The sequence below is a fragment of the Vipera berus genome, assembly GCF_964194415.1.
Source record: "Vipera berus genome assembly, chromosome: 6".
Taxonomy (NCBI): Eukaryota; Metazoa; Chordata; class Lepidosauria; order Squamata; family Viperidae; genus Vipera; species Vipera berus.
Window position 1 is genome coordinate 45,278,605 of NC_138208.1, and position 23,564 is coordinate 45,302,168.

Genomic DNA, 23,564 nt, shown 5'->3' on the forward strand with positions numbered 1-23,564 from the left:
AAGGAAATATAATCAACTATTTTCTCCCCTCACACCTATGTACTTCGTGTGGAGTTTTTACAAATTCAAGGCAGCAAACATATCCAACACACCTTCTTCCTCCTATTCTCCCACAACAACCACCCTATGAGATGAGTTGGGCTGAGAGTGACTAGCCCAAAAATTACCCAGCTGGCTTTCATGGCCAAGGTAGGACTTGAACTCATGGTCCCTGCTTTCTAGTCTGGAGCATTAACCACTAGAACAAACTTGTACAAATGATACAGGAATTTTAATAGCTTGATTACAAAGAAGGACAACTCAGAAATCCCTGAATTCTGTACACATTTTTGGATTTAATGTATTTTGAATTCTGTACACATTTTTGGATTTAATGTATTTTTTTCTGGGGGTTTATCTTCAACCTACCCCTTCAAAACCTATGGGCATTTATTATATTTTTTTCTCTCGATATAACAAGACTAATGCTGTCATTTCTCCAAACGAAACCTCAGAATCAAAACACACTACTATATGAATGAGGAATTTCAACATCATGTCCTATTTCGGATACGTTGAAAGGTCTCAGATATTCTACCCAAAGTCTGCATTAAGTCTGCATAACTCACTTTTATTGATTAGTTAACTGACCTTATCAAAGGGGAGGTCAACATCTATATGTAAAAATGTAAAATAAAGATATAAAGATATAAAATTTATCGAGAACATTCACATTTGTTGAAATCTTTTCAACCATCACCTGTCTCAAAGGACACTGTGGTCAATGACGTCAAAAGCTGTTGAGATTTCACTAGAAGCACTAGTAAGGGCAATAGTCCTTCTTCAATTGCTTGCCTATCAGAACAACCAATGTTACCTCTATGGGGTGACCAGCCAGAAACCTAATTGAAATTGATACAAAAACTAGTTTTATCCAGGTGCACTTCAAATATTTGGCCACCACCCTCTCAAAGTCTTTGGCCAAGAATCAAAATTCTGATGATGGTAATTTTTTTTTGCCTTCAAGTCATTCTTGACTCTTCAGTTTTCTTGGAAATATTTTCAGAAGTGACTTGACATTTTCCTCTTTCTAGAGTTAAGAGAGAATCACTGACTTTGTGCCTAAGCAGGATTATCATTCACATCCTTCTGATTTATAACCTGCTACCTTTAACCATTAAGTATAGTAGCTCTCAAAATTCTGATACTGATATTGATCTAAACTTATTAGAAAGAAATTGATCTAAAGATAGTACTGTATCTTCAGGATGAGATATACCACAACTCCCTCAACTGATTCTTTTCAATCAGTACTGCCAAGAAGAAACTGCATCTAAAGATGAGCAGTAGTACAAACTTGCCCAAATAATCTATCCTTATCCTCAAGAAGCACAAGCTGAAACTGTTTCCGCAGCACAGGAAAACCACAGGTGTGCCAGCTTCCTATCTACTATCATTGCTAATGGTTCATCTATAAAAAAGTTAAAAAGTTCATAAATGTTGCTACCTATAGCACTAGAAGACCAGTCCCACAGGCTGCTTCAGTTCTTAAAATATTTTCCTAGGTAATTTCCAGCAGAAACATGCTCTAATGAGTTCTAAGTAGTGCTTGGTCATGTTTATTTTGTGACTTATGCCACCAACACTCTATGTATGGCTGCCTGCACATTTCATCATCTATATTTCCTCAGTAAACTTTGGGTTGGAGAATCATGGTTGGGAAAAAGTGTCAACAGATGGCCAGATTCCAAACCTTCATTCATCCTGGCTTTCAAAGAGTCTGTTCCCTTATTTTCTCAGCTTATTTGATGAATTTTTTAGTTAATTTGATAAAATAATCAAGATACACTGAGACAGAGATCAACGAAGATAACTTATTTCTATATTTGTTACAGTAGCATATACATATATAGGGACGCGGTGGCTCAGTGGGTTAGGACGCTGAGCTTGTTGATCAGAGGGTCGGCAGTTTGGCGGGTCAAATCCCGAGTGCCGCATAACAGAGTGAGTGCCTGTTACTCATCCCAGCTTCTGCCAACCTAGCAGTTCGAAAGCACGTAAAAATGCAAGTAGAAAAATAGGGACCACTACGGTGGGAAGGTAACAGTGTTCCGTGCGCCTTTGGTGTCTAGTCATGCTGGCCACATGACCACGGAGACGTCCTCAGACAAGCGCTGGCTCTTTGGCTTTGAAACGGAGATGAGCACCAGCCCCTAGAGTCGGAAACGACTAGCACGCATGTGCAGGGAAACCTTTACCTTTTTATACATATACACATACACACACACACGCACGCGCACACACACATATATATATACATTTGCAATTAAGCATGCAGTTTCTTGATTTATTTTATTTCTAGTACTTTATAAGACAAGTTGTTCTTTATATATCAAAGAAGGATATCTTAAACCAAAGCCCAACTTCTTAACTATATCACTGACCATATTATTTGGCATTACCCCAAATAGCCTTACCAGCTTGAAGTGATAATCTTGCTTGAGCAGGAAATAGAATGACTCATGGAATAACTCAATGAATCAGTCACTTTGTTTAAGAGCCTAATTCTGATATCAGTGTTGGTACTGTGTTATATAAAATCATTAAATAAAGTGTATAATCAAATGTATCAGTCTTCTGGATAACAGGTTCACATTCTCAGGTTGTGAAATTCATTGATCGTGAAACTTTTTAACATGATGGAATTTCATTTTCTTCAGCCAGATAGGCTATCTTTTGGTAACTCACTACTTATACTACAACATTTTTTAAAATGATGTGAAGGAGATAGTGCCATATCACTTAAATGGGTGGGGGGAAGAGCTTCTATATTAAAGGATTTGAGGAGTGGGCATTTTTAATTTGGAGCTTACTTAATATCTGATGTATCTGCTTTGTGAAGACAGATAATTCTGGGAATTAGATAAATATTTCATTCAAAATTGTCAAATTATGAGAACAGATATATGTGTGTGTGTGTGTGTGTGTATACAGTATATATATATACAGTATATATATATACAGTATATATATATATAGTATATATATATGTATGTATATATATATATATATATATATATATATATATATATATATATATAGTGTGTGTGTATATATATATATATACAGTATATATACATAGTGTATATATATATAGTGTGTATATATATATATATATATATATATATATATATATATATATATATATATAGTATGTGTATATATGTATATATATGTATATGTATATATATATATACATATATATATATATACATATATATATATATATATATATATATATATATATATATATATATATAGATAGATAGATAGATAGATAGATAGATAGATAGAGATAGATATAGTTCTTTGGTTATTCGGGTTTTTCCCCGCGTAGAACTAAAGGTGTAGGAGCAACGTTTCGACGGAATCCCATCCGTCATCATCAGGCTTGTGGCTTCAGCTTCCTTCTTCTGGGAGAAGCATGTGGTAGTGGCTGTTCCTCTTTTTTAAACAGCTCAGGTCTAAGGCTGGCAGCTGAGACCAGCCCATCCACTCAAGCAAATAGGAAAATGGAAATTAGTTCCTCATTTCCCACTATGCAGAGTTAAAACTGGTTTATTTTTCTATCACTTAATATGTGGGTCAGTATATTAAATGTAGGGGCTCTGTGTCAAAAGTAGGCAAACTTTTGGTTGCCAAATGCTAAGCAACATAAGGAAAGGTAGAAGCTGCAACTGATGGTGCATCATACATAAGGGGCATGGCTATGTTACATATGTGATCAGGGCTAGGATTTTGGAAGAAGTTCCAGGTTTGGGAACTTTGTTTTATTCAGGTCTGAACTGTAAATATAAGATTATGTCTTCAATTACTTTCATGTTTTGTAGAACTCTGGCCTCAGAATGCTCATTTTCAGCAACTGTCAAAATGTTGCAGCGGTCCAGAGGCTGCCTGAGGACTTAGATAAAATAAATTAAAGAAATGACAGAAGTGAAGTAATCTTGACAAAGATGAAATGGAAGATATTAGGGAGCAGCAGAAATTTGGATGAGACTTGTGGGAAATGTAGTTATTGGGAAATAGGGAGCATGGAGTTAAAATCAATAAGCTATTTCCATACTGTCGCAATTCCCATTCTTTATTTCCTGAAAAACAGTTTGAAGATGATCCATGATTGCCTTCACTCCTGATACTGCAGAAACACAGAGCAAATGGAAAACACCCTTTTCTATCCTGGGCTGCTGCAGGTCCTTCAGAAACACGAATCTCCTCAATCCCAATACATGCAAAAAAGAAATGATTACTTGCATTCATAAATGTTCTGCATGCTTATTCCTTTGTGTGCATCTGTGTGATCATATACAAAAGAGTTCTAGCAGTTCCTAAGAGAGACAATTGGAAATCCTCAAGCTATATTGAAAGACTAGGGGCCAGGAAGCACACTGAGTCATGAGATCCTCTGAATGGAGGGATGGGGCTCTTATTTCTAGTTTTACTTCTCACCAAAGTATTCCACCGTTGAGCAATAAATAAATTTGATCAGTTCTTAAACACAGTCAGTGTCATGGATAACATTTGGATCTGCTTTTGAACTGTCACACAATTCTTGATGAATATACCCTTAAAAAAGAAAAATAGAACATTAATTTCTGAGTTGCTTGTTGATATTTAATCAGTGTTGCTCTTTAGTCTTAGAGCTAACAGTTATGTGTGATGAATTGATTCAGGTCTGTGTGGGCCTGATCTAGAACATCATTAAATAGTTATGTAAACAATCAAGTTAACTCCAAGTTTCTTTTCATCATTCAGGACACATCTTTTAGAAAGCCCGTAACTGCCTTAAATTTAAACACTGGTCCCTCTTCTTGGCTTTTCTTTCTGTTTTTGCAGCCTATTTGCACATCGATCTTTCTCTATCTCATTCTCACACACATTCAGACATAAAAGCAATCCAAGATTCTTTTTATTTCTGTGAGATCCCATTCAACCTATTTTATCTCTACTATAATTACTCTGGTTTTTAAATTCCTAATTTCAGAGCCTCGGCACAATTAATTTTTTTTCTTGATCTATTTAGCAGTCTCCTTGTCTAGAAAAGTTATTATTTTTTCCTTTAAAAAGGACATCTTGCTAAAGACAAAAGAAATACTTGTGTATTGCAACAGTAGTCAAATGATACCATAAAATTCTTTGCCAGTTTGGATACTGTTCATGCTTCACAGTTGGATTCTTTTCCACAACAGGGCTGTAGATCAGACAGTTTGAAGGTTCATAAGTTTATTGGCAAAGTGTGACTCTTAATTAGAGATGAAGCAGAAATTTCTACTGTTCCTTTTCCCATCAATGAACAGAGGAAGGTACACGTGTCTCCTTAATTATGTACAGAGGTAGAGAGACCATACGAACCAAAATAATTCCCAAAGCTTTTTCTAGCAAGTCCACCTTATAACCAAAACAAAAGTACAATCATAGTGGAAAGTCTGAGTCAATGTTTTTTGGGTAATATTAAGCATAAAAATTCAAAATATACAAGAATGGTCACATTTAAGTTCCTCTGTTAAGTTCTTAGGCCACGAATCAGTGTCCCTATTCATTCATACAGCATATTCCAGGAGCTGCCATGGAGAGGAAGGGAGGGACGGACTAGTTTTTTTTCCTAAAGCTCTGTTGCACATGCCTAAATTTGGATCTAGCCCAATGTCCTATTTTAGAGTAGTAATTGTGATTTCATATATAGAATGTGTTGAGAGATCTTACATAAATGAAATTCTCAAATAACTTGAGGGGTCTAGGTTAAAATACAGATATTTGACATGCAGCACAAAATAAATAATTCAAATCCAAACATATCCTGCTTCTAATAAGATAAAAACAAACACAGTGCTTAAATTCTAGGGCTAATATTTATATTAGTGGCAATTAAATAACATCATGTTAATATTTCATACTGGCCTCCTAGCTAATCAAACATATGCATGCAAAATAAATAATGTTCAAAAAAAATATATTTTCCTATCTCTCAAACATTAATCAAACATTTATCAAAAGGAAGTAAAGATATACACATTAACTCATTATTTCCTTAGTAAAAAAAACCCTGTGGATATGTTACTTAAAACTACATCTTTGTTGTTATTGTTATTGTTTACCCATACTCTGCTAGATATTTTTGATTGGATTCTTCTCAAGGACTGGAGGCTAAAACATATAAGGAATGGCTGCTGGAATTGGGTATGTGTAGTTTAATGAAGAGAAGGGTGAGGGGTGACATGATAGCAGTGTTCCAATATCTCAGGGGCTGCCACAAAGAAGAGGGAGTCAAGCTATTCTCCAAAGCACTGAAAGGCAGGACAAGAAGCAACGGATGGAAACTGATCAAGGAGAGAAGCAACCTAGAACTAAGGAGAAACTTCCTGACAGAACAATTAACCAGTGGAACAACCTGCCTCCAGAGGTGGTGAATGCTCTAACACTGGAAGTTTTTAAGAAGAGACTGGACAGCCATTTGTCTGAAATGGTATAGGGTTTCCTGCCTAAGCAGGGGGTTGGACTAGATAACCTCCAAGGTCCCTTCCAACATTATATTATTATTATTATTATTATTATTATTATTATTATTATTATTATTATTATTATTATTATTATTATTATTATTATCATTATCATCAAGGATAGCTTGTAAGAAGATGTCAGGGAATGCTGTAACTGAGGATCAGATGATCACGGCAGGGCAGCTGTGGTACTGAAATGGCAAGAACTTTCCAAAATTTCATTTCCACAGGAGTCACAGCATTCTGTAAGGTAGCCCATTTGAGGTACCTTGGTTGGAATCATTTCATCCTGTGGTGCATTGTTTTGCCCAGATAAAGGTTACATACGTGTTTTGGTAATATGTAGATTTATGGAAGCTGAAGAAAGTTAAATAAGATATTTCAATTTAATCACCAATGATAAACAGAGGATATCTGCATTCAAAGTGTCACTCAACTATGAATTTCATCTTTGACCAGTTATTCTACCTAATGTATCCCAAAATATTGTGTAAATAAAGATAAAGAACCATGTTGAATTCCAGAAAAAAACATATATGTGGTAAATAAACAGTGTAATATGAAAGATTAAGACGCATTTTAGCCAATACAGTATCAATTAAAATGAAGCAGTATTTTCAGGCTTCAAACTATAATTCCTAATTAACTAAAACTGTTTAAATAGCCACAACAAATTTCCATGTCAGCTATGTAGTGGAAAACACTTCAACTCAGCAATTCGGAAAGGTTCATAAAAGTATTGAGACTAAAAAGAGCAAGTTAGGCCATAGAACTCAACCTTTTGTTCTGTCAGGAATCAAAATGAATGCAAGTGGCTGCATCCAGCCTGTGTGCTTTGAACACAGCCAGTAAAGGGGAAGTCTACCGCTCCACTGCCTTGGTGGAGCAGTGGGCTAATGCCTCCTTAAGTAACACCAGCTGCCTGCAATTAGTGCAGGTTCACATCCCACCAGGCTCAAGGTTGACTCAGCCTTCCATCCTTCCGAGGTAGGTAAAATGAGGACCCAGATTGTTGGGGGCAATTAAGCTGACTTTGTAATAATGCCGCTTGCCCCCCCCAAAGCCCTAATAAGCAGGCATATACATAGAATGAAGGCTATTGCTAAGCACATTGATTTGTGTAAGCCGCCCTGAGTCTTCGGAGAAGGGTGGGATATAAATGGGATTAAAATAAAATAAAAATTAAAAAAAAATTCAATCGAGAACCCTTAGGAATTGTCTCCTAATATTCGGCTAGTGGCTAGTGGCCTTCTGTAACCTGGATCTTCTTGGATGACAGAGCAGGCTTCTTCTGTAGTGCACCTGCTGAATTCGCGCCACCTTCCAACGTTCATAGACGCAACGCCTCTAATCGAGTGTGCTCGGAAACTTGGCAATCCGAGTAAGCCCAAACTACTCCAGGTGGCTGCAGAGATGGGTGGGGGAGCGGGAAGAAAACAAGCTTTTATCTCAACCGCCTTAATTGGGCAAATGGCCATCGCCTCAGAGCCTTGAGCTGCTGCCAGCCAAACCGACCTTTTCCCGTTTGGCACAAAAAGCCGCCAGGGAGGGAGGGAACCTGCTCGCTCTGCCTCTCAGCGTCCCCAACTTGTTTTCGCGGGTGCCAGCGACACGAACCGCGAGAGCGCCAGCAGCCCTCCCCTGTCCCTTCCCGGCTCCAGCCCTGCTCGCGAGTTTTCGCTGGCTGAAAGGAACACAACCTCCAGCGTCGGCGGGAGCTGCGAGCGAGCAGCGAGCAGCGCTGTGGGGCTACGTCAGTAGGGGCGCGCGGTTTAGACTCCAGCTCTTTAAAAACGGCGTGTAAGCTGAGATGCTCCCATAGAGAGCCACGCGCGCCAGGAGTCGTTTGGGCTACGGCAGCGGGCGGCCTTCCAGCGCAAGTTCACCCACAGCTGGGCTGGCACGCGCGCGATCCGACAGCCCTCGCGCTCGAGTTAGGCTTGTCCCGAAAAAGCTTCAGACCCATCGCCTTCGCCCCCTCTGCCCTCCCGCGTCGGCACGCGCTCCGGCTGGTTAGCTAGTTGGAGGCGGGGGTGGGGGTGGGTGGAATGTCAAAAGCTCCTTCCACTTATAGAAAAGCAATTTTGCAGCCGTCGCCGTTTTGTCCCCGCGCTGCTTTGGCACCATGGACACAGCCGCGGTTGCCGCCGTCCCTGCCCGCGTGTTGCTTTTCTTCAGCTTGCTCGGATTGCCGTCCGGACTGGGAACGCGCCAAAGAAGCTGCCCGGCCTTCTGTCACTGTGAACTAGACGGGATGCTTCTGCGGGTGGACTGTGCCGACCTGGGCCTCGCAAGTGTGCCCGCCAACCTCAGCGTCTTCACCTCTTATCTGTAAGTACAGAATAGCCGAGTTGGAAGGGATCTTGGAGATCTTCTAGTCCAACCCCCTGCTCAGGCAGGAAACCTTATACCATTCCAGACAAGTGGCTCTCCAGTCTTTTCTTAAAAGTCTCCAGTGATGGAGCACCCACGTCTGAACCGTTCCGCTGGTTAATTGTTCTCACTGATAGGAAATTTCTCCTTGGTTCTAGGTTGCTTTTCTCCTTGATTACTTTCCATCCATTGTTTCTCGTCTTGCCTTCTGGTGCTTTGGAAAATAGGTTAACCCCCTCTTCTTTGTGGTAGCCTCTCAAATATTGGAACATTGCCATCATGTCACCCCTAATTCTTCTTTTCACTAGACTAGACAAACACAATTCCTGCAACGGGTTCTTCATATGTTTTTAGCTCAAGCCCCCTAATCATCTTTGTTACTCTTCTCTGCACTCTTTCCAGTATTTCTACATCTTTTTATAATATGGTAACCATATTATAAAATATGGTATGATTGGCTCAGAAGGGAGCAAGGAGAGGGAGAATTATTTTTTGAAGCCAAGATAAGGGGCAGATGCTTTCCCCAACATAGTTCCTTCGGATGTCCTGGACTACACTCCTCCATCATCCCATTAAGGATATGCTGGTTGGGAAGGATGGAGAAGCAACAGTTGGTGGAACTTGGGATAGAAACTTCATAGTCAACTAAATTCACCACCCAGCAAAACTAATCAGCACAGCACAAGTTATAGCTAGTTCACTAATCAGCATCCCTCTACTGTCTCATCTGGTACTTTTTGATCATATCATCCATGACTTGTTGCATGCATTGAGTGTTAGCAAAAGTAAACAAGGAGGGAGGGGAGTGGGCATAAAATATATCTATGTCTTTGCATCTGGTATAAACTGACTCTAGTTGGTAGGCTAGACACAGTTAAAACACTGTGCAGCAAAACCATGTATGGAAGTACCAGATATGATCCAAGGGATTTTCTGCTACAGATTGTGTAGTAACAATGTATGGAAAGTATGAAGAATCTGGATATCTATGATTCCATCGAATCGCTGAACTCTGATCTATAACACTCAGTGGGACAATCTCAGACTAAATAATTAGAGAAGAAATTTGCTTAATTTGGGTTATGTTTTTTTTATATTCAGAATTGATATTGCTGAAGGATCGTGGAGGGAATGGTGTTCTGAAACCTGGTTAAATATATATATATATATATATATATATATATATATATATATATATATATATATATATATATATATATATATATATATATATATATATATATATATATATATATATATATATATATATATATAAAATCTATATTAAAATTTCTCTAATTTGCTTGGCAGTGCCAAAATCCATGTCAGTGCCAATTTAGTGAGAAACTGCTACCAGCAGTATTATCTTGATATGTGTAACTAGATAATCCTTCTATATTCATTGTATTGTGCAAACAAATTTGAGAGCTTAATGTCTGGACATTTAGGTGGTAGCACATAATACTTTTTTAAAAAAAGAATTGAAATAAGCTTCATTGAAAGAGGATTAATTTCTTGCCTCAGGTCTATGTAATGTATTACTTTCCAAAAAAAAATTGGTCATCTGTTTATCAAAAATGGGATAAAAGCCATTTGCAGACTTTACTGAGATGTAAATTACATATGAAGTATTCTTTTTATAAGTAACCAGCATATTTTATGTATAGCAATTTTCTTCAGTTTAGTGTCCTCTGGTGTGAAATTACTTCCAACTTTTATGGAGGGTGCCAGTTTGAGAAAGCCTAATATATAAAGTATGTAAAAAAATAACCAGTTCTATAAACATGATTACACCTGCTGGATATTATCTTTACTAGGCCTTCCAAGTTAAGTATTTGAATGACATTATTTAATCTTTAATCTTGAATGATAGAACAGGTGTATATAAAAGAGAATAAATGCTGCTGAAGTATGAATGGGTAAGGAAAACAAAATCAGGAATGAAGCCTTTTTGGATCTACTATGTAGAATCTATTAAGTGTATGAATAAACTCATGATCAAAAAATATTTTAGAAAAAATGAAGATTGAAGTAACAAGACATAAAATTTACTTATTTGGGAACTACAGAGCATTGTACTAATTAGGTGGGTTTCACATTTTTGCATCAGTTATATGAATCCTCTTCACTGATGTTCTGACTGCGGTTTTACAGTTTGCAACATTATCTGGGACAAAGTACCCTTAAACTAGTGAAATTTACTCCCTAGTAAAGATGCAAGAGATTATAGTTATCTTCTCTCTTTGATCTCCTTGTAAAATACAATCATTTAATGGGATTCATTATGAGTAACATTTATATGTTGAAAGCTCATGAAATCTTTCCCAAGCATATACTAAAAACTCATATATGATTTTGAATATATCTTTTTAAAATTTGCTTGGCAACTGTACTGAAGTGGTTTGCTATTATTGCCTTTCAGGATGGTTTTCAACTTCCCAGTCTACCCATAACCCTGGTGTTCCTTAATCCAAGTACTAAAGAGGCTTAATCAGTTTAGCTCCTAAAATTAGCTATCTGCTTGTAGTTTATTTGTCATCGTCTTTTCCTGTTTTTTTTTCTTTTTTACTTCCTAGCCTTATATGGAGTAAAATTAATAATAAGGAACATCAGATGGATTGTATTTGCTAATACTGTGAAATTCAATAGGCCTCAAGATTCACTTTATCTAACTCTGAATAATGAATCCCAATCTTTCCAGAAGGAGATGTGGAGTATATTCTGTTAGAAACTTCTGTTAGAAAGACCTAAGATAGTGTTACATTTTATGATCATTATATACTGTAACTCCTTGATTCTTGAGACTCCTTCAAGAGCATGCAGATACATGAAAGCTGATCTTCCAACCAGAAGGGGGTGCTGTAACTCTACCTTGAGAATTTTAACCCATTGACTTTTAAGCTGGTCACTATGATTATATTACAAAAAATATACCTTATAACTAAAATCTGTTGATATATTTAAAATCATAGGAGTAATTAATAAATTTGCCTTTTCTTTCAACTAAATTTACAAGACATTTTATTTTATTCCCATCAGAGTGGGACTGTTACTAAAAGAGACAGTTTGGTCTAATGATTAAGGCACCAGGCTAGAAACCAGGCTGTGAGTTCTAGTCCTGCTTTACCTATGAAAGCCAATTAGGTGACTTTGGGTCAGTCATTCTCAGCCCATGTCAGGCTTGGGTGACAAACTGGTCGATCAATTTCTGTCGCAAGTAAATGGATCAACAGTCAGTTGATCTGGAAAAATGCTGACGCTTCACTTGAGGGAAAACGCTTGGAAAAAGAAGACTGTTGCAATGCTATATGGTGTTGTACATTATGCATACTACTATATTGCTACAGTATATTAGATATTATATACCATATTATATATTTTGACTTCTATCCATTTTCTATTCCAGTTTTGACATTCATTTGAAACACTGTTAGGCATAGCAGTGTTTTGCATAGTGAAGTTCCTTCATTCAAAATGGATTGTGTGTGTGTGTTTAAAATACTTTTTGTTTTGGTTATCTTTTTGGAGGCATTTATACTCTCGTGAATTAATCATATTTAATGTATGATAATAAATGATTATAAATCTACCATAAGCAAAATTTTAAAATGCTAGAAATAGGTGGGGCTATGCCACTTTAGTTATTAATCTACTGATGTCTTATATGCAAGTATGTTTAAGAACTCTTCATTTGTTTTTACACTGAGAAAAGTATTCTTCAGTTGTACCAATATCCTGTACCTGAGACAACTTACTTATTAATGTATACCTTGATTTGTGTTAACTGCAGACATTAACATTAACATTAACATGAGATCATACTTAGGACTACTGAATCATTCTGTTTATAAAGGTTTCTGCATTATGAAAATGAATACATGAAATTACTGACACAATAGAAAATAAAATCATCTTTAAATGATACTTAAGTGTTTATATGTCTGAAACCATAAAAAATAATGTTGGTTCTAAATTGTTACTAGCACAAGTAATGATTTCCCATGATGTCTAAAATAAACCACTGTATCATCTATGGTTAAGTGCTATGTTTCTGTGTTATGAATATAAGATGACATTAATAAGGATCATTTAATTATCTGCCTTTTCTGTCACCATTTCCAACATGGCATATGTGAAGAATTGTGGTTGTTTCATTTATATTACTAAACTGGGATATGTATTCGGAATATATACAGCATTTAAGTTTGTTAATAGTAGATTACCCAGGTTATTGTCTGATTTCCTGAGAGTTTGTAGGCTACAATCATAGCACACTGACTTCTGATTTATATTAATAGGACTGCAGTTTCTGAAGATTTGTGACATATTTAAAAAAAGGTAAAGGTTCCCCTGCACATGCGTGCTAGTCGTTTCCGACTCTAGGGGCCGGTGCTCATCTCCGTTTCAAAGCCGAAGAGCCAGCGCTTGTCCGAGGACGTCTCTGTGGTCATGTGGCCGGCATGACTAGACGCTAAAGGCGCACAGAACGCTGCTACCTTCCCACCGTAGTGGTCCCTATTTTTCTACTTGCATTTTGACGTGCTTTCGAACTGCTAGGTTGGCAGAAGCTGGGACGAGTAACAGGCACTCACTCTGTTACGCGGCACTCGGGATTCAACCCGCCAAACTGCCGACCTTCTGATCAACAAGCTCAGCGTCCTAACCCACTGAGCCACTGCGTCCCTTGTGACATATTATATAGCATGTAAAATGCTATTCAAACTTAAGCATTTTTATATGTTTTGGGGGTTGTTTTGTTTGTTATTATGAGATCAAGAGGAAGTAAAAAGTTCATAGACATGAGCTAGAAGATTTGTTTCTGTTATATTTGCAAATACCAGGTAATATAAAAACCATTTTTATCTTTATAGATAAATCTTAAGAAATATGATGGTTTCCCATTCACTTTACACTTAAGAGCACATGTGGGATATTCACCCATGTTTATACAATGGGATTCAACATGATGTGATTAAACTGGTCACCTTTGTTTATAGTTACTGATATTACTTCCCTTGTTTATACATAACACTAAGCCATATTTCATTTGGTTTTGACTTAGTAATAGTCCATACCTAGAGGGGAAAAGGGTGTTGTTGTTTTACAACAAATCAGAATTTGAAACCAACTAGGAAATAGCCAAAGAAGTCAAGATTATCTCTAAGATTCATCCTGTTTGTTTTTTATTTATTCAGCAAGCCTGAAGAAAAATAAAATTCTGACTTAGCATTATGTAAGAGCCCAGTGAATATTTTGTCAGCCCTGATCTGGTTCACATATAACACACTTAGATCCTTACCCACAGATCCTTCCTTATATCTTGAAACAATGCATTGTCCATAGCCTAATCTGTGATCCAGTTTAAAAAAGTACAAAACAAATGTGGGGAGGTCATTCTTCATCTTAGAACTAATTGTGCAGACAAAGTCAAACTGAAGTTTTCATCATTGTTTACAGGTCCATTCTTGTGTTTAATTATGGGTGATCAAAAAACAGTTAGATTCTAATAAAGAATCTCTTTTCTATGCAGATTCTTCTTCTCCCATAAATCTATAGTGCTCTCTTCTCTAATCATCTGCAAAATTGATTTTCTTTTTTTACTTCTGCCAATCCTGCATGCTCTCAGAAACTTCACAAACTTAGCAAAGATTAAAAAAAACAAAGACATAAGAACCATAATAAGGATGTGCTATCATAAATGTAACATAAATCAACTTTCTACTAATCAATGTATCACTTTTCTAATTAAACTATATTGTCCCAAAGGTGTTTTTTCAAAAGGCAACTGGACTTTGTTTTTTCTTGAAGACATTTCCCTTCCCATCCAAGAAGTTCTTGGATGAGAAGCAAAACGTCTTCAAGGAAAAACAAAGTCCAGTTGCCTTTTGAAAAAGTACCTTTGAGACAACCATGACCTAGATGGCTGAGAATCTCCATGGACATTAAACTATGTTGTTTTCAGCCATAATAAATGGAACAAAGGTTGGACTACATTAAATCCAATAAAAGTAGTCAATTTATTTCATTATCTTAAAACTACTGTGCTTCCCAACTATCCAAGAAGGCAAAAAAATACAGAATAAAGTAATAGATTACAACTTTCACTATATACTATAAAATACAGAGAATATTAAGATTTTACCTGCAATGGAAAGGGGAAAGGTGCTTCCAATTAAATAAAAATAATTCATCTTAAGCTACACATAATATAATATTTGCTTAACTGGATTTCTTTGTCAGAAGCATTCCCAGACTTCTTTGTTCTCTGCTCTTGGCAAATTGATTGATTGACTGATTGGTTTACCATATTTCTTAACCACCCATCTCCTTCAGAGGGGCTTAATTAAATATGCCTCCTCCTTAAGATGGAGAAGTTTATATTTATAGAAATCTAAAATATCTGCTATGGTGCCATTAACGAAGATAGAAGGATGGATTGATAAATAGAAGACAGATAGATGGAAGTATTGGATTGAATGGAAAGAAAGCTTTTATAAAACAACAAAGTACATTTAAATTTCACTTTCACTTTTAAGATAGACAGAAACTATAAGAAAAGTAAAATTTAAATGAGAAATAAACATCTTGTGGCTCAGAATAACATTCAGTCTTAAACGTACACACATTCTCATTTTAAAAATGTGGCGCATTGAGTTTCTTTTCATAGCTCTGAATTGGGAAACATACGAAAATAGGTGTTATAAAATTTACAACCACAGAAAAAAATAATTCCGAAGATCTAATCCCATCCACATGTATAATTTCTATAGCCATATTATGTAAGCCCCCTGTCCCTGTAGTTCTTGCTGTACTTCCCAATCATATCATGGGGACAAGTGGAGACAATTGTCTATTCACAAATTTTTAATCTTGAGAGTTCTGATTTTTATTATACACGAAGGACTAAAAACATTTCTTCACAACATTTCTTACACTATTTTTTTTGACCTGTGATCTCATCTTAGCCAATTTAATGACTATAATAGTTTTTCCAAAAGTGAAAAAGAAATGCAAACCTTTTTCACCACCAGACAGCCACATGTTAAAACATATTTTTCAGTTTATGCCTTTCCACTAAAGCAAACTCCCCAGCTTAAGACCACCCAGGAATACTTTAAAAACCTATATGACATTAATGTTGGAAAAGTATTTTATCCCCCAAAGCATGAGCTACTAACAAACAACAATAGTTATTTATTTTTATGCAACCCATAGTTTTTAGGTGTGATGGAGATATTGTACTATAAAAAGCATCATTAGTAGTGCAGCCTTATTGCAAATTACATTTTGGTATCTTAGTTTTTGTTTCTATTATATCCGAATTACTGTAACAACAGCAGCAAAATATTGTTTTGTTCTTTTAAGTTTTATTTGTAAATATACTACATTTATCAATATCCACATCATCACTATTATGCTATTGCATTGTATATGTATCACAAATCAAAAATGCTAATACTGAGTTAATCCTCATTCATTAATAACAGGGAATTTGCAAACTTAATTTATAACAGAAAAGGAAAAGAAGAAGAATCATGGCTCACCCAGAGTAGCTGATGAATTTGATAAGCAAATACCACAAATGCAACAATTACATAATCACTGAGCTGTGGTTAGCATAAATAAAGTTAGCCTGATTACACTCTATATTCAGATCCTTCAAAGATCTCTGAGCTTCATATCAGCTTACTTATTAGTTTAATTTTGCATTCTGCCCAAATGTTGTCTATAGTTTCTATATTATTAACTATCAGTACTTCTTTAATATCTGTGCTTACTAGATAGAGTCATAGGCTTTTTACTTAATGTTTTATACCAAAACAGTATAAATACAATCAAATGATGCATTAAGTTTTGTTTTCTGAAACTTCACTGTGAATTCAGTACAAATGTTTCTGATATAAATAAAATCAAACTGTATTGTTTGTTTATAGTCCAGACAACTTAGTAGACTGTCTTGGAAATTCATTTAACTCATTAGATTTAAATCAACAACCAAAGTTTCTCTGGCTAGCAGGATTAATGTGTTGTCATGAGTGGGACAGCCAAGAGTAAACTTTTTTTCCCAGTGCTAAAGGTCGTCGTCTTCTTCTTCTTCTTCTTCTTCTTCTTCTTCTTCTTCTTCTTCTTCTTCTTCTTCTTCTTCTTCTTCTTCTTCTTCTTCTTCTTCTTCTTCTTCTTCTTCTTCTTCTATTTGATGGTGGATTAAAGAAAATAACTTCATGCTGATATCTTTGAATATGGAATATACAATAATTATATTAAACTTGAAATGTAACAATACTTAAACGCAAGCATCAGTCTACATAAGACCTTTTAATATTTTATTGGGAACAAAACTATAATTGTCTATCCGTTGTTCTGAATAATTTTATTTTAAATGCCATGTATTTTAATAATTTAAATATGAATATGAATAAAGTAAATATGCAGGAACATGCAAAATAATTTTGACCAGCATATTTTAATAAGGCAAATAAGTTAATGTAACCAGTAAAGTAAACCATTATTACATTTTAACCCATTCAGATAGCTTTCAAAATCTATTTTAAAGATGGGGGGAAATGCATACAAAGCCAGAATTGAGAACACAGCAACAGACAGTAAGTGCCACCTATACAAAAAAGCTGAAGAAACAGTAGACCACCTAGTAAGCTACTGCAAGATTGCTCAGACTGATTACAAGCAGCGGCATGATAAAGTAGCAACTATGGTGCATTGCAAGATCTGCAAGAAATATATAATTTGCCTGCAGGCAAGAACTGGTGGAACTATAAAATAGAGAAAGAAAATGAAGAAGTTAAATTGCTCTGGAACTTTAGAATTCAAACAGAGATGCACCTGCCACATAACACCCTGGACTTAACAATTGTCAATAAGAAAGACAAAAAAATCTGGATAATTGATGTGGCAGTGCCTGGAGGCAGCAGAATAGAAGAGAAAGAACTGGAGAAGATAACAAAATACAAAGACCTACAAATAGAAATAGAACAAATGTGACAAAGGCAAGTAAGGGTAGTACCGATAGTAATAGATGCCTTGGGTGCAATCCCAAAACAACTGGAGCATCAAGTGAGCACAATTGGCATTGACAAATTTGTCATCAGTCAATTGCAAAAGGAGCAGCTTCCATCCTGCAATGATATCTGTAACACCATCAAAAACATCTACATCTGCCTATCCCAAGTCCTTGGTAAGGACTTGATAGATCGACAAAAATGTCAATGCCAGTATGATCATCTGACTGACTATGCAATGATCATCATCAACAACATCAATAACAACAACAATAATAATAAGATACGGATGATTTGAGAAAAAAATGATATACTGACAGTGCTTTTTTTCTAAAAAATAAAAAGGTGCTGCAACTCTCATCTTGGCAGGCGCAGGAGGCGGGGGGGCGCTGCTGTGATCATGGGTGCGAGGGGTGTTGGTGGCAGGCTGCCCACTGGGGCCAGAGCCAGCATGGCTGGTGCTGTGGGAGCAGGGGGGCCCGCTCTATATGGTGGGGCTGTGCGGGGCGGGCGGTGGAGGCAGGGCGGGCCAGGTGATGCAGGGCGGCCACTTAGGCGTGCAGGCCGAGGCAATGGTGGTGCAGGTCCAGCACCAGGTAGGCCACCAGCCTGGCTGATATGGGTGAGCACAAGGAAGGAGTGCACATGGATCCACCTCCCACTCCTTCTCTCTTACTTACCTAGTTGAGATGGTGTAGTTGGGCAGCAGGGAGGGATGCAAAGTTCCTGCCAACTTGCCTTGGCTGCAGACAACTTTCCGGTGCAATGTTTGCCGGCCAGGTCTTTTGGCACGTTCAGCAGCAGTTCCTATTGGCTTTCGAAAGCCAATAGGTTTTTGAAAGCCAATAGAGGGAGTAGCATAGCTTGTGCAAAAGCTTTTTTTGTGTGTGTGCAAAATGCCATTCTGAGCGTTCTATGAGAAAAAAAGCCCTGCTTTTATGTTTTAATCTTATGATTTTAAAAATATTGTAAGTTGCCCCAAACCTCGCCATGTGGATTGCATACAAATATTATATAATCGGTAAATAAAGGTAGAACATATGTTAAATATACATCAAATGATAATATGCTTCCCTACGAAGTCAATTCTTGCTCAATGACAGACCAAGGAGTTAACTCAGAAAGGCAAGAGGAAAATGTAGAAGAGGTCTGTGCAACTTGTACAAGGGAAAGGTCCACACTGATAAATTAAAAATCTTTGTGGTCTGCAAAGGAATGGTGGTGGGCTAATCAATGATTTGGTGACTAGAGGAGCATCTACAGTGTTGGAGCTCGTGGTCATGGTAATTCCATGGAGGCACTAGGCAACATGACTTTCAGGGCAGTGGTGGTGATTTTATTACTTTTTTTTTTAAAAAAAGTCTGTGCTCTGTCCAAGGGTGCTTGGTAGGCTGCATGTACAGGCCTGGTCTAGAATTTATTTTGGAGCATTCAACTATCTAGAGCAGGCACGTCAAGCTCATTTTGTTTGAGGCAACTTCTTAGAAAAGAATTGCCATTAATTTGTTTTAATAAAATAATTTAAATCAGTTTTTCACTTGATTTCAAATTAAATGAATTATATTGGTTGACAATGAGATTTTTTTTAGTACAATTGCCAAATGCAATAAACTGGTTTTAGGTATATGTGTGCACTAATTATTTCAATACCAATACATTTTAACAACATTCTGTTTGTAAATGAATGTAAATGCAAATTATACAATTTTTTGTGCAAAAATAAAACAAAATAACAGATTTAAGAGCTGTTATCATTAATTATACTTATATAAAAAATAATTCATCATCCAAAACTTTGTTATACTGTATTTAACAAACAGATGCTTTGGGATTAAAAAAAAAGACTGGCTACATTTGATTGTGTATCACCATGGCATTAAAACAAAATTTGAACAGTGTATGAGAAATAAACGTCCCTAAACATCTGCTGGCTATATCTATACATTTTCCTTGATAGCACTCTATTGCCTTCTTTTTAGCCTTTTTTTCAACTTCCCAGCTTAAAAAAGGCAAGGCACTGGGAGCTGAAAGTTACAGAGACTGTTTAAGCAGGTTTATTTATTTATTATTAATTCGGTTTATATACCACCCTATTCCTGAAGGACTCAGGGCGGTTTATAGGGCAGAATTTAAAAACAATACAATATAAAATTAAAATTAAATTAAATTAAATTAAGTAAAAAGGTAAAGGTAAAGGTTCCCCCGCACATGCGTGCTAGTCGTTTCCGACTCTAGGGGCCGGTGCTCATCTCCGTTTCAAAGCCGAAGAGCCAGCGCTTGTCCGAGGACGTCTCCGTGGTCATGTGGCCGGCATGACTAGACGCCAAAGGCGCACGGAACGCTGTTACCTTCCCACCGTAGTGGTCCCTATTTTTCTACTTGCATTTTTACGTGCTTTCGAACTGCTAGGTTGGCAGAAGCTGGGATGAGTAACAGGCGCTCACTCTGTTACGCGGCACTCGGGATTCGACCCGCCAAACTGCCGACCTTCCGATCGACAAGCTCAGTCGGAAACGACTAGCACGCATGTGCGGGGGAACCTTTACCTTTACCTTTAAATTAAGTATAGCCCCCAAAAGTATAGCAACCTGTTCACACTTGGCCCTTCTTACCCTCCCACTTTTAAATTAGCCTGTACGGATTGCATTTCATTCGATTTGAGCCATCTGAAGGCCTGTTGCTGCAATGCCTTCTGCTGCTCTGCAACCTGGCTGCCTGAGGAAAATTTGGCTCTCTGGAACAGTTTCCTTCAGCTTTTTTTTTTTTTTTTGTGCAAACAAAGGTGCTGGAACGCCGTTCTGAGCATTCTATGGGGAAAAAAGCCCTGGATATATCACATATAATTGAAGATGTCATTTAAATTTCAAAACCATCAATAACCCATTGAATATTTAAAAGGAAACATTTCCCCAGTATAGAAAGGGCAGCTCTAAAATATCTCATTTATTGTTCCTCTTCCCTCCTTTTTTTCCCACCCCGACAATTTCATCCATATCCATCAATAGCTTCATTTCATATTTGAAACACTAAAATGATATGATTTGAAAAAGGGAGAGTAAGTTCCCTTTTAAATTCATTGTTTAACTGATTTTGCCAATCCACTATTGTGTAACAATGTGAACTGAGTGGAATAGTTGCTAAGAAAAGATTGGTATCCTGGTTAACTTTTGAATAATCTTTTTTGATGTAGGTTTTTAATGTAGGAGCTGAAAATGCTAAAATAAATGGACCAATTGACATATATTAGGCCTGGCTTCTTGTTAGCTTTTGGATGCAATTTAGACTGCTACAAATTTACTTATGTTCTCAATAGGAACCAGAAAATTAAGTAATTATTAAGTAGTGCAATTGTTAAGCGAGGCATCATATGACCACATTTGATTTTACATCCTTTTTTGCCAGTCATTAAGTAAATCACTATGAGCATTAAAATAGTATCACATGACCACAACTGCTGGCTCCGCATTGACTTTGCTTGTTAGTCATTAGGACAGGACTAACTGTAGTTTTAGCCTATGCAGCCCTTTACAGCCTACTGCTGGGTTTTCTGCAGGACTAAATCTCCTCAAGAGAGTTGGCTCAACAATTTTGATTATGCTGGAAAAAGCACCTAGTTGTCCCTCATTTTGGGGAGGTTGGTGGGGAGGGCAAAGCCTGGAAGCATTGTTTGTCATTTTGGGCAATGTCCTCTGAAATAGCCTCTTGTTGGGGATCTATCTGTCTCCAACATTATCTTCATCCCAGAAATAAATGAGTTTTTAATTTGATTCTATGTTATGCTTATTATTTTGAGTTTCCAAACATTTTCAATAATTGCAATGAGAAATAATTGGATTAATAAATAGCAAAGGTAAGCTGGGATATGGATGAGGTCTTCCTAGGGGGCTTTGAAGAGAGGGACTGGCTTAAAGCAGGACTAGAATTTCCATGCTTCTAGTAGAGCACCTGGGACGCGGTGGCTCAGTGGGTTAGGACGCTGAGCTTGTCGATCAGAAGGTCGGAGTTTGGCGGGTCGAATCCCAAGTGCCACGTAGCAGAGTGAGCGCCTGTTACTCGTCCCAGCTTCTGCCCACCTAGCAGTTCGAAAGCACGTAAAAATGCAAGTAGAAAAATAGGGACCACTACGGTGGAAAGGTAACAGCGTTCCGTGCGCCTTTGGCGTCTAGTCATGCCGGCCACATGACCATGGAGATGTCCTCGGACAAACGCTGGCTCTTCGGCTTTGAAACGAAGATGAGCACTGGCCCCTAGAGTCGGAAACGACTAGCACGCATGTGCGGGGGAACCTTTACCTTTACCTTTTAGTAGAGCACCTTAACCCCTATACCACAATGGGTCCTTTGCTAAATTACTCCCTTCTTTATTTATCCTGCACACTCACTATCTTAATCTATTCTATAGCTAAGAAAAGATTGCTAGTACCTTCATTGTTAGCCATCAACTGTAAATTATTTTCTAAATATTAAATATTAATTTAAATTCTTCACTTTTTCTTTCTATTTTATATTGAATTATTTAAAATCATTTTTTATTTACAGATATAAAATGATTTTATTTTAATATCTTAAATTGTTAGTGTTTGACTTTCAATTGTAATTCTGCCTGTCATTTCTTCCAGTTCCGCTATTCATATAAAATATTTTCTATGTAAAGTGGCAACAATATATACATTCTTGTTTCATACATTTTTCTACCATACTAAAAAGGTAAAGGTTCCCCCGCACATGCGTGCTAGTCGTTTCCGACTCTAGGGGCCGGTGCTCATCTCCGTTTCATAGCCGAAGAGCCAGCGTTTGTCCGAGGACATCTCCGTGGTCATGTGGCCGGCATGACTAGACGCCAAAGGCGCACGGAACGCTGTTACCTTCCCACCGTAGTGGTCCCTATTTTTCTACTTGCATTTTGACGTGCTTTCGAACTGCTAGGTGGGCAGAAGCTGGGACGAGTAACAGGCGCTCACTCTGTTACGCGGCACTCGGGATTCGACCCGCCAAACTGCCGACCTTCTGATCGACAAGCTCAGCCTCCTAACCCACTGAGCCACCGTGTCCCTTTCTACCATACTAGATCTACTTAATTAAGTAGAATTTTTTTATATTGTCCTATTCTCTCCATTCTGCATCGTAGATTTAACTCACTGACTACATGTTCCTCTGCCTTTTCAGAAAACTTCATTTATTTCTCTTTATGGATAATCGAGTGTATAACATTTTTCACAAGTTAACATCCTGAAATTGTTTGGGCAATGTTCTTTTATACTTTCACAAAAGCTGTCCTTAAAAGTGGAATTGTTGAACTTTTCAGTTCATAGAATAATGAGCATTTGAATGGAAAATGAGGACAGTGTGATGGTGATCTGCTAAATCTTAACTTTTCTTTAAACTTCTTCCTTCTTCTCAGTTCTATGTTTCTGCTAAAATGTTTTTCCTAGTTTTCAGCTGTACAGCAACAGTGGCTTGGCACTATTAGTTTTTTTTGTGCCTGGTTATAAACTAGACTTTGAATCTATCAGCTTGTAGTTGAAAACTGCTTGGATTAAGTAGTAAGTAGTTCTCTACTTACAACAGTTCATTTAGTGACCATTCAAAGTTACAACAACACTAAAAAGTGACTTATGACCATTTTTCACACTTACGACCAT

The 23,564-nt window shown here is 37.1% G+C and overlaps 1 protein-coding gene across 6 annotated transcripts in view; it reads left to right on the forward strand.

Moving 5' to 3' along the window:
* Nucleotides 1–7,249: 7,249 nt before the first annotated feature.
* LGR5 (leucine rich repeat containing G protein-coupled receptor 5) overlaps nt 7,250–23,564 on the forward strand; it is a 94,201-nt gene continuing 77,886 nt past the window's right edge. For 5 of the 6 annotated variants that reach the window (XR_014026760.1, XR_014026761.1, XR_014026762.1 and 2 more), the window contains exon 1: nt 7,250–8,864. Coding sequence is in view for 1 of the 6 variants with exons in the window: in XM_081330187.1 (XP_081186313.1) it covers nt 8,659–8,864 (206 nt within the window). In the remaining 5 variants the exon portion in view is untranslated. Of the gene's footprint in view, nt 8,865–13,204; nt 13,245–23,564 lie in introns of all 6 variants that reach the window. The other variant, XR_014026764.1, reaches the window with a different exon arrangement.